Below are 12606 nucleotides of genomic sequence, written 5' to 3' on the forward strand. Positions count from 1 at the left end.
TTTGGCATGTGTGTATGAAAGGACTGAATGCCAGGGACATACAGATCCCTTGAAAAAAATAGAACTATTTTAAACAAGCATCTGCCCAAAACATAACTTTATGTCCTTCCAACACCCATGGCCTGTTTTCATTCTTGTCAGCTGCTAGAATGGTCTAAATAGAAGCCATGTAAACAAAGTCATAGAGTGAAATGCCATGCAACACAAAATTACTCTTCAGGGAAAAGAGGAACAGCGCAGCATGAAAGTGCTCCCATTCAAGTTGCACGTTTCATTCTGCATGCCTCATCCACACATTTCCACTTATACAGCACTGGAAAAAAGAACTAATCACATACAATATGAAGTGGATTGTTCTTAATGCAACTACTTACATTTTAAGTATTCCGGTGTCAATGAATCACTTTCCAGCAGATGAGAAGACAGAATTTTATAAATTTCTGAATGTTCCCCCTCTGGGATAAAATTAAATACGCTCTGATCCACAAGATCAGACTGAAAGAAAAAACATTTTATACATTTTAAAATAATGCAAGACATAGAAAATCACAAACGTTACTATTATAGTGCAAAGCAATTCCACAGATCAGAAAAATATCACTAAAATATCAGTAACTCATTAACGTCACTTGCTGGATTACATGCGAACACTCTGCAAGTAAAAAAATCCACCATTTTCATTTGTTCTGAGACTGTGAATCATTTAATGAAAATGCCATGAATGCATCAGATATGCATAGACATGTAAGTACAGTGGAACTTCTATTAATCTCTCTGGGAGGTAAATAAAGCAGCATGTAGATGAGAAATTACGTAGCGGCCGTCTCGTGCATTGTAATCCATCAGTGGCAATCAGCACATCCAACCAGTAGTTCGTAACAAAAAGCAGCCCCTCTCTACATCACATAGTTGACAATATTTGCAATAATTATATCCAATTGGGAATGATTTCTGAATGTGTTTTATCATCAGTTTCACAACTGTTGTCAGCAACAACAACTATATAGACAGTGCTAGGAGTGTACAGATGAATTCAATTAAAATTGATGCATGTTTATATGCATAAATCGATTTGATAAAGTATTCAGAAAAGATCACAGGAACATATATTAAGAATATATAAATCACATCTAACAGAAATGGATAACTGTGCCTCCAAGAAGTAGGTAAACTATAGATTTTAAAAACCACAATTGTACAACTTTCAAAATTTTTAAGCTGATATCATGCATACTTTATAGGAATTTGTTTGGCAGAACCATTTTTAAAATATGTCACTCCATGTTCTGCAAAGTTCTCTTACCACTACAAGGCAACCAGCCTGTATCAATAATTTGTCCCCCTCTTTTTCTAGAAAAAGCTCTGTTCCACTCGTCAACTGTGCATTTTTGAGTACTAATGTTTCCCATTTCTTAGTAACATTATTCAAAGGTAACTTTTAAAAACTAGAACGTTTAATTCAGCAGTGAGCAATGTCACCAAAATTCAAGATGAGTGAATGTAATAAAATTCAAAGTATTCACCCAGCCTAATAAGCAGAATCAGCAATGATGAATTTCCCATGAGTGTTCTTTGGCAAATAAGCAGTAAAAAATTAGTTAAAAAAAATCCAATGTACTGCTCTTCAGCAATATTCTTCTGAGTCGTGTAGAGGCCACGATAGGTGTGAACTCTAAAGGATCTCCTACAGTCACATCTGTTGTTATAGCCATGCTGAACACAAACTGATGCTAGTCTGGTACTTCTTAATCTTGCATAAGTGACCACCAACTGCATTCTGCATATTCAAAGGAAATGTTTAATACAGGACACAAACCATGAGCAAGGATTTGTGAAAAAGCATTAGAATACTATACAGGTCTGCACTATAATGCCCAAAAGAACAAAAATTATTAGTACTGATAGTAAAATATTATCCACAGACAAACCAGCACATTACTGAAAGCAATTCATACTTACTGGCAAATGTTCAAGTAAAGGAGTTACACTTTCAGACACATATATTATGTTTCCATCTGTCATAATTGCTAAAAAAAAACCATCAAGAGCCTGAAATTAAACATAATAGGCAGTTAAATAAAAAGAAACTGCATATTAAAAATGCTAAGCTATATGCAACACTGAAAAGAATTTAGACCAATTTTAACTGAATTTGCAGTGAGAATTCTGTATTAAAACTTCTCGGTCTTGCTTTTACACTGTAAGCATTACAATTTCCATATTGCTCTGTTCTCAAATAATCTATGATTTCACAGGCAAGATTTTGGTCCTGACGCATCTAGCCGTTGTTAAGTTGGCTCTGTGGCATGCCATCTTGTCTGCTCGTTATTTTTAATTACAGCATCATTTTAAACACCAGAAAGCTCAGGAAAATGAGCCGGCAGCAAAAGAAAGAAAAGGAGGAGAAATGATAAAAAGAACAAATGAAAGAGGAGGTGAAATCAACACATTTCAATATTTAAAGTCTCAATATCTCCAATTTCAATAAGAGAAACTTGTAGCAAGATCTTACTTAAGCTTAGATACTGTGAAACGCACTTCTGATTGCTTTATCTTCTACTTAACTCAAACATATTCCTGATGAAAAAACATGAATGACTTTTGGTAGAAAATTACCAAACAGAACTGCATTTCTAAATAGGAAATTTTAAAGGTCACATATTCAAAAATCTTACATCATTTTCTTCTAACTGTAAGTCACTAGTTGTGGACACATACTTTGTAAGAACACTTGAGAAATACTAGAAACAGCTAGCAAAATCTTTTAAAACAGAAGCAACTATTTCACTACCATATACATTTAATGTACATAGAAAATTCAGCTGTTTACCTTCAAGAAAACATATAGATGGAATTAAAATATGCACATGAAAGATAAGCCACCAAACAAAAAAATGTCACCATGGACTCACAGCTCCCTAGGAGGTAGTATTCTACTTCCAGAAAAGTAGAGATAACATACCTCTAACATTAACTGTGTGAACTCTTCATTACTAAGGAATGTTGGTTTCCAGTCCTGTCGAATCTCACTGGCATCTGATTGTGCAGTAATTTCTACAATAAAACAAAAATACAATATAAGGATTCACACTCCTAGAAGCCACTTTCTTTTTCACTAAGTCACACATTACCAGCAGGAAATAGCAAAAGCTTCTCCAGTCTCCTCACAGTGTGGATATTGCTCATTTATCAATTCTTCACTATTCTAGCATTTTCAAATTTTTCTTGTTTACAAATTCAAGGTATTCAAAGCAGCATTACAAAGTGACAAGCTCTCAGTAGAGTAATTCCAGTATGCTCAGCCTGCTGGTTTTTTGTTTGTTTGTTTGTTTACAATAAGAAGCAGAATCCACTCTTGCCAATAAACAAATCAGATAGTCCATCTGGACCTGTTCCCAGAGTACCAAGATTAGCCAAAGTGGAAGTGGTCCAGAAAGAGCCAGAAGCAACATACTTAATCTAAATCTGGTGGCAGAACACAGTAGGATTTTCAACAGAAAAGCAGGCAATCTTTGCTGAACAATTTATTCACTGCTAGAGTAATATAATGAACAGATCCAAGGACCTCAGGAGGCAAAGCAAGCAACTGACCTTAGCCAACATTTTGTGCAAAATATTGTAATGTAAACCTGTGCAGAACAATGTTGGTAGGCACTGGCTGCCAGATCTTCAGGTACCTTAATATGATAACTGCAGTCACACAAATATTCTGTCCCATTAGGTCAAGGACAAATGCCCAAGACCTTAAAACATACCCACTCCTACAGCTACATTTTTTCTTTTATTCTCAAAACCAAAAACAACCAAAAACACAAACTCAAAAAACAACAAAAAAAAACAACAATAGAATGAAAACAGCAACAGGAAAAAAAGTAAGTTTAAGTTTATTCTATGGCACTATGCAAAACACATCTGGTGATGCTTGAACTGTGTTAATGATACTAAGGGAATATTTACCGTATCTTAACATACCTTGAACTCATACACTGTGGGATAAACAAATACTTATTCACACACTTAACAGCCTACTTATTTTATTTTATAGCTAACTAATAGCTGCTTCCTTTGTTGCTACAGCTTTCTAATTAGCATACAAGCTAAGAAACTACTCAAGGAAATGGTTTAACTAGGGAAAGAGCTCGTTTCTTGAATTTTAATCTTGTTTTTGGCAGTGTGAACCACAAGGTGCCATATTAAGAACAAGTGTACAAGCACATATAGGGATTTGCCATTTACAGAAATATCAGCCATAAATAGTGTAGGCTTGGTAGAAGATGTTTTTTTTTTTGGCTAAAAGAAAACAATCGGTAATGAATTTCAACATAGTTCATCTTAATGTACTCCCCCCCCCCATCAGCTGATGCAAACAAACAGAGAAACAAAAGCACAGCAAAGATGTCCAAAGATATTTCTAGTTTTGACATTTCACATTCAAGTTCACAAAACATACACTCATTGGCTTATATATAAGTGGATATGTCTCGAAAATGAGAAAGTTCAGCTGAAAGCATTTATAGATTTCCTGCCTTTTTTTCCCCTCTGTGCTACAGCTAGAAGGTAAAAAGAAAATGCCTGGGTTCCAGATCTGCATTCCTAAATTCTCAAGGCACGCCACTCTCCCTCATCAAACAAACCAGCCCAATATAAGCCTGCTGTAGAACACAACGCTCTGTCATCCCAGTTAAAGCTGACAGCCATGTAGATGTCATATAGCAGAGAGAGGGCTTAGATTCACTTGGATTAGCTTTTTCAATAATTCATCTTGCTTCATATGGAAGCAGGAGAGACAAACCAACTGTTCAAAGCAGAATCTAAGTATCAAAATAAGTTCTTCCAACAAATACATTAACTAAAAAGGATCAGCAGAGCTCTCTTGACAAGCATAACTTTAACAGTTTGCACCTTATGAAGCAACTGTATGACAGAGGTCTCCATTGGCCCAGCTCAAACAACTTCAAGGTTATTTAGAAAATAAATGCTTCTCTTTATGAGACTTGTTCAACAGCTATGGGATTAAAAATATATATATACTGATTTTGAAAAATACTGTCAAAAATATAGCAATATGTCTGGTACCTAAACTATGATCACATGAATATCTTTCTTCAGAGGCTCTTTAGATTTTTGACAATACCCTTACAGGAGCTGCACAACTGTTAATGTTTTATGTACTTAGTGCATATCATAAATACTATCGTAACTTACAAACCTATTTTTTGTTGTTAGTTACCTTTGTGCTTCCGTAAAAAGTCAATGCTCTTCTGGAGTACAGTGGATTTATCCATCTTCCGAGCATTACCTGGAAGCATGGAACCCAGCTCTTTGATAAGAACATTAAACTGATCTCGACGTTTCTTTTCAGACTTGTTTCTAGACACTCTGACAAATGAAACAGAAAATGTTTTATAGCAATTATGAGAACTTACAATAAGATACCTACTACAAACCCCCGCTGGAAGAACTGTCACACTTACTCCAAACCACAGGCAACATTTTGAAAGAATGGTATCCTTCTCAAGGAAGGATGCACTTGGGTCTTCGCAATAGACCCCGGTTGGACAAAAATACAAATACACCACAAATCTAGAGAATAACAGCAACAGAAACGCTTGAATAATGTTGTAAAATGTGGTTACTTACAATGTTTAACTTACAACTTACTCATGTTTTTTATTCCACTGAGAAATCTTGGTCCAAAGGTACAAGCACAGGATATTCTTAGAATTAGGTGAACTGAAAAATTACCTTTTTGCTTTATCTTTGTCATCTTCTTCCACCAGACCATCAAAAATGCTTCCATCATTTCTGAAAGAACCAAAAATAATGAGGAAAAAAAAAAAAACACACAAAAGAGAGAGCTCATTATACATCATTTCCCTTAAATCAAGAAACTGAAGCACTGTTTTATTACTGTAACATCGCACAAGGACCACCATCAATAACCCAAAGACAAACTGCTCAAACTTTTTGTAGACTGTTTACTAAACAGACAGCATAAAGACTGACATTTCTGACACAGCCCAAACTAATTTTAGGATATTTCCAATGCGAACTCAAAATTCTACACAAATATTTAATTAAGAATTATTTAATTCTATTTTTCCATCTTCTTAATTAAATAATGAATTTATCCTATCCTTTTGAAAATGTTACAGGAGAAATTTGTTGCTTCAACTTTTTCACAGGATCTATTACAATATTGGAAATACTTACGTTAAGAAAGTACTTGTTTTGCCTTAAATACGTCAGCAATGGAAGAGAGCTCGGGAACATGCTATACTTCATCCATGCAAGTAATTTTATGCATATGAACATATGCATATATTGTTAACTCTAAACAGTAGCACTAATTATTCATTATATTTGGTTCCTAAACAAGTATCACAATTTTTACTCAACTTGAAAATTGTGCATGTATTGCTAAAGAGGTTTTAAGATATCAACATGAAAACATTTTACTTTTAAGAAGCCTCAGTATACTTTATACCATGCTTTATTTGATTTCCTTTTAAAAGTCAAGATGAAATTGTTCTTCTGTTTTCCAGAACTGCTGTATAATTGACTCATATTTTATTTCTCCCATTTCTTCCGTCTGTATTCATTTTATTTAGTGTTGTCCACCCACTGGCTACTGCATGTCCAACCTTAATTTTTTAACCTCCTGTTTCCTTGCCTTGAGGCAAGTAACTGTCCATTCAAAAAGCTTACTTCATCCCTCTGATTTACAACGATAAATCATCAAGTAATCATACATGATGATAAGCAGAGATGTTAGGAAATAATTATCTTCTGTCACTACATTAGCATGAAACTTTCAGAAAGAATTCACATATTCAAAATGCTGAAGTTTCAGAGAGATTCAGCAAAACTTCACTAAAAAAATAAAAAGTCATAAGTACTTTAAAACATTTATCCTTTATATTTATTGGGTTTTATTCAGAATGGGCTGAACTTTCTGCAAATTTTATGCAAGTCTCATTTCCTGAAATCTGAAAAATGGTAACAAGCAGTATATTAGGGACAGATGTTCACCCAAGCTGCTAAGAAAGTCTAGGGCAAGGAATCAAGTAGAAACCATGCCCCAGCTATTACTTTTCCCTTGAAATAGGTTACCAGGTCAGTTTACTGTCATGTAGCACCACTAATCATTTAAATGTATTTGTTTTCCTTAATCAAATAGTGAAGTATTTAAAAAAAAATAAATCAAGTAAGCACTAAAAATCAACTCAACTTGCACAGATGCTGTTCCATGTCTGAAAATAGTCGTACATTTTAAGATTCATCTCAAGGAACAAAATAAACTATTTCCAATTATTACAACACAATACATCTAAGGACAATCAAAATAGTGGCCAAAAGTAGCCAAAACCTCACCCCTCTTATTTTTTTTTTGCATAAATTATCATTCTCTGTATATTAACTGTAAGAATAAAGTCAGTAAAGAAAATATTTAACAGTAATTCCCTTAAAACTCAGTTTCTATAAGCATACCTGTCTGCAATGGAGCTCATTTTATGGGTGCTTATGGTAAAAAACATAACATAGCACACTTTAGTCTTGTGGTAGACATTTGTACGTTTGCCTGTTGGAAAAGAAAAAAAAAACAAACAAAATGTAACTCTGGAGGAATAACCACATACTTCACTAGAGAATACTTGTCTTTATTTTTTCTTTAAACTGCTTTTAATCTCCTCTCAGTCTCCTGCTCTGTACTGACATCTTCTCTAATCTAGTCTCCATTACCACTATAACCTGGACTTTAATATTTTATTTTACATGACAGAGTTTAAAAGAACACTGCTTCATTAAATGTCATAATCAGTAAATTTGGACAAAGCCAATATAAGCCTTTCCCTTGCTCCAAATCTGGGGATTTAAAATTAAAGTATTTATTTCAACAAATATCTACTCGCTGGTACCCAAACATTACAGAACTACAAAGGTGTACAGAAAGATTGAATGCCAAAGATAAAACAGTGCAGTAAAATCTCTCTTTGACATAAAAAAAGTCAGTAGTCAAAAGCTGCTTATGGAGCAGCAGGACTGGAATTTAAGAGATTAAGGAACAACTGTGTGAAACAAAAAGTTTTATATAAGAGCTACAGTTGCAGATTTTCAGGTGTTTTTTAAATGCTATGAACTTAACATTAAACAGGAATTACATCTATTTCAAAGGAGCTCATTTTAGTCACTTCAGTAACTCACAGTTTCTGAGAAGGAAGGATTTACTTGTTTCTGAAAGTGCCAAATCCAGCAGAGCAGTGGTAATACCTCAAGAAATATGGCAGCTGCTACTTCATGATCCAATCAGTCAACAAAATGTTCCAGGAAGAGCTAATCTCAGTTTTTTGACAGAAAGGGAAACTGAGGAAGAAAGTTTATGTTTAAACCAAACTTCAGAACTGAGCACAATGAGAAAAATAAATGAGAAAGCTGGGCTGCAGCACAGTCTCCTTCAAGGTACATAACAGAGTGCGCATGCAATTTTGCCTAAGAGCCCTCTTAACCACTTCTTCAAGTAATAAGGTTCAGCTTTGCGCTGCATTTATTCTCCAAAGTCCAGTGCCCTGTAGAGGCACTTGAAGTAAACCATTCTACTATTCAAATACTTCAAAATAGCAATTGTATTGGCCGTTCCTACAAACTTAATTCCCTACATTTGTTGACCAAGGTTTATAAAGTAACAAAGCTGTATTATTTGAAAACAAGGCAGAAATGGCAAGAGAAAAATAAATTTTGAAAGTTTTTGTTCAAATTTTTGTGAGAAGTAAGCAACAGCACAGACGTTACATTGCTCAGCTGTAAAAGCAATCTACCATCACTAGCACAGAGTTAAAGATGATTGGAATTCATTTAGATTATACAATACTGATAGAGGAATGCAGTAGTTACAATTTTAACCTTGCAACAGTTTTTAAACAATTTGGGAACTCATGGGGATCAAGAGTAACATGTAATTCCATTGGCTAAATGATACACTGTTCCATTAATATGCAAAAGAAAAATATACAGCTAAGCATATGTCACTAAATACAACTTGTGACATAGCTGACATCTTCTTTATGCAGAATCAGAGCTCAAGAGTCAATATTTTTCACTTCAACAAAGTGCTCAGTTTCTAGTTTCCCTTACTACAGTACACAGATCTTCCATCAGAACTGGCAATTCGATTTGGCATCCAGAACAATTAAAGGAACTTAAAAACTATCTAAAATGCATACGTAGTGAATTTTTTTTCTCTTTTCAAGGTCTGACCCTTTGCATCCTAAGTAGCAAGAAACTGTAACTGTCAGTGATACGTGTCAGTGGAAAAGACTGCAGAGACACATACAGTGAAATCAGGCAACTTTAATGCAAACAGCACAGAAATCAAGGACTATATCTATTTCTAAAAATCAAATTCAGTCATGTTCTACAGCAAAAAAAACACTACTTTGCCACTGCCTTTAGTGTTGATTACAGAAAGCCAGAGGAATTTTATTAATTAAAACAATACCTTTTATTTTACCTTTTATACTTTGGGACTTGTTAAAGTGTATGGTTTAGGGATGAAACGCTGGTTCTTCTCAAGAACAATGTGGAGTATCCTCTTTTACAGAAAAGCATTAAATTATGAACTGTAAAAAAATCACAAAGGAGAGTTTTTAAGACAATTAATTACAGAATTAATATTTTTTAAATAAAAAAAAGTCTTCATGTGATTTATTAATGCCATATTCTGCCTGCTTTCACTGTCAGAATTCACCTTGCTTAAAAGCTCTGTTCCTTGTTAAACAGTGTATACTAAAACTATTTCTTCTCTGCTTCACACTGCTGTCACTTTATGTCTATCTTTAACCTTGACATCATTTTTACTTTTAAATGTGGTATCAACCACCTACATCTTCGCTTTCATTTGCTACCTGCAAAGCAGCTCTCCACACCATGATTTAAGCGTCCCTCCTGCTAAAACTCTTACTTGGCCCTCCACTGTCTTTCTCACTGATGTCTTTTCTTCTTCAAACTCTCAGAATTGCTACTCTCAGGACTGCAGAATGTATAGAATGCCGTTAGTGACTAGAAAAGTCATCCAGCTGCATTATTGCTGCTGCCTCAGACAGACATTAAATTCTTCTTTCAATACCCAGTTCAAAAACCATTCCAAAAACATATTCCAAACTAACCCCACAAATGCAGTATTTGCATTAAGAAAATCAGTCTAAGTGATCCTCAATTTCTGATTCCATTATACTACTATTTTTCATTGGAATGTATTTTATAGTCTTTCCCTCACACCATGCTACTTCCTACGTTTCTAAGTTACTTGAAATTGTTTTTTTCCTCCTGCCTTTATCTCATTTCTCTCTGCCTTGCTTTCTGTTCTTAAAATAAAATGAATTCACTGAACAACGTGTTCATAAAACTTTCTACAAATCTTACTATAAAAAGCATTAAATTCTAAAACGAACGTCATGATTTAAAAACAAAGCTTATGCTACTCTCAGATTCATTAATGCTACTGAAAACATCAGAATTATTTCTGCACTTTTTTCGATTAGAAAAATTAAATTTCTCCTTCCCTTGCACCTAGCAGAGGCTCTTAAGTGGTTAAAAACCAGACACAGATATTAACATAGGAAGTTAAAACACAGTAGAACAATCTGCCAAAAAGAGGAAAAACAATTACGGCATGATTCAATGAAGCCACTCACTCTTTTCTGGCCAAATAACCTGCTGCCCCATTGACCTACTTTTTTAGGTGCTTACAGCCTCCTCTCCTCTCCTGTTTTGTTCCCTTTGACAAGTGCAAACATTAACAGTGACAAGGAGTCCCATGTAGGCTAGGTTACAGAGACTGCAACATGAAACCCATGTTTTTAAACTGCTTGGAGTTGAAGAACTCTGCCAACTCTCACCCAGCTCCTAGCAGAGGAAAATTTTAGACTTCATCTCTGCAACATGCAGAAGTTTGGGCTTTTTTTGCTTTTGATCACCATTAACAATACAGACCTTAAGCACAGAACCATACACATCAATGTCTAAAACAAAGCAAAAAAAAAACCCAAAGTTTTTAAGAATATTTCAAAATGGGATTTCAAGATGAAGAGGACAAGAATATGTTTATGTTATAAAAGAACATAGGCAAGCTTAAACCAGACCAAAAGGAAAGCTAATCACAGTGGAAAAGCTTTTGTAACCAAAACCACACAGATCTCTAACTCAGTAGAAATGGCATGCATGTGAAAGCAAGCAGAGAGGTCTGGACGCCTACACACCAGCTCTTTCAGCCACAAGTGTTCAAAGGTCAGGAGTCTGTCTCTATAAATCATGAGTGCTGGGGTTTCTTTTTTGCTGTTGTTTCTGAAAATTATTTTTAATATGATCAATTCTTTTGTTGTTGTTTCTATCTTCTGTACACATTCAGTGCATGCTTTCAAATTTTTCTGTCTGATCAAGAAGAATAGCGACTTACTATTTTTAGGAAAACCTAAGTTCCTCAATCAAAAACCTCAGCTGCTGCCATGGATGTACAAATTATTAATACCCAACATTGCTCAATCTGCAGCAAAAGCAGGAAAGCTAGCAATACCGCAGCCTCTGTGCTGTGCTGACTTATCATTCTGAGAGTGACATGCAGTTACTGGATAGCAAATTAGTGCACAGCCAAAGAAACAGTTCTGAATAAGTCCTAGGGTAAAAAGCCACAATCCAACCTCAACAAAAAAATCTGCACCATCTGACAAAATGTTCCATGTTACAGGCTGAAGGAATTTCAGTAACCTCAATCCGATCTTGTCATTGACTGGTCTGCATACTGACAGTATTAAATCTTAGAAAAACAAGTTCAAAAACTGGGAACACTGGGAAATTACACCACAATCTTGCTCATGACAAGTATGACAGATGAGGCAACAGCCAATTCTGTATATAGTCAGTGACTAAAGCTTTTATGTCTCCTCCAACACTTCAACAGTAACATTGCTAAATATTTTTGAGAAAGAATCGATATTGTCTTTGTATTGTAAGAAAGAGGTATCTACATACATCTTAATTTTATAAGTAATGTTTTCATCACTTTCACCAGATTGCAGTTCTCAGATGGAATTACTGGGAGATGACAAGCACCAGTAATACAAATAATTTCAACCAGGAAAAATTTTATGAAAAATACAGGAAACAATTCAGTTGTCCAACAATACAGTGTCTGCAAACTGAATCAGATTAGCATCGTTAATACAACCTGATCTCTATGCCATAATCCTATTTTGCCAGGGGAACAAACTAGTGATTACAATCACTGAGGATTAGCTTTAGAGATCTTGTTTAAAGAATCAAAATCACGGGACAACAGTCTGCACTTCCACAGCAGCTGATGCCACAGAACAGCAGGATACTCTTGGGTTACAGAGCACAGTAAGCAAGCCAAGGAGCAGAAAAGTCACACTGTGAGTGAACAGTCAAACCAGTACCTGACTCCCAACACAAGCAGAGCAACAAGAACTTATTTATTAAACAGACCCTGAAGATAATTATAAACCATCTTGATACTACTTTCCAAGAACAAAGGAACACTTATGTCTGCACTACAAACTTTTCAGATTTTACTCTAGAGAGACATCCCAACAC

General features: G+C 34.9%; 1 protein-coding gene across 16 annotated transcripts in view; it reads right to left on the reverse strand.

Annotated features, from left to right (window-relative positions):
- CLOCK (clock circadian regulator) overlaps positions 1-12606 on the reverse strand; it is a 54124-nt gene that overhangs the window by 19385 nt on the left and 22133 nt on the right. For 10 of the 16 annotated variants that reach the window (XR_006167824.1, XM_042812797.1, XM_042812800.1 and 7 more), the window contains 8 exons: positions 9509-9617; positions 8206-8364; positions 7492-7582; positions 5746-5805; positions 5231-5379; positions 2963-3054; positions 1960-2049; positions 375-495 (listed from right to left, as the gene is read on the reverse strand). Coding sequence is in view for 15 of the 16 variants with exons in the window: in XM_042812797.1 (XP_042668731.1) it covers positions 375-495; positions 1960-2049; positions 2963-3054; positions 5231-5379; positions 5746-5805; positions 7492-7538 (559 nt within the window). In the remaining variant the exon portion in view is untranslated. Of the gene's footprint in view, positions 1-374; positions 496-1959; positions 2050-2962; positions 3055-5230; positions 5380-5745; positions 5806-7491; positions 7583-8205; positions 8365-9496; positions 9618-12606 lie in introns of those variants that run through there. The other 6 variants (XM_042812803.1, XM_042812801.1, XM_042812806.1 and 3 more) reach the window with 6 other exon arrangements.

Source organism: Centrocercus urophasianus, unplaced genomic scaffold, assembly GCF_019232065.1.
Source record: "Centrocercus urophasianus isolate 14NV4802_14NV808 unplaced genomic scaffold, USGS_Curo_1.0 seq_13, whole genome shotgun sequence".
NCBI classification, from domain to species: Eukaryota; Metazoa; Chordata; class Aves; order Galliformes; family Phasianidae; genus Centrocercus; species Centrocercus urophasianus.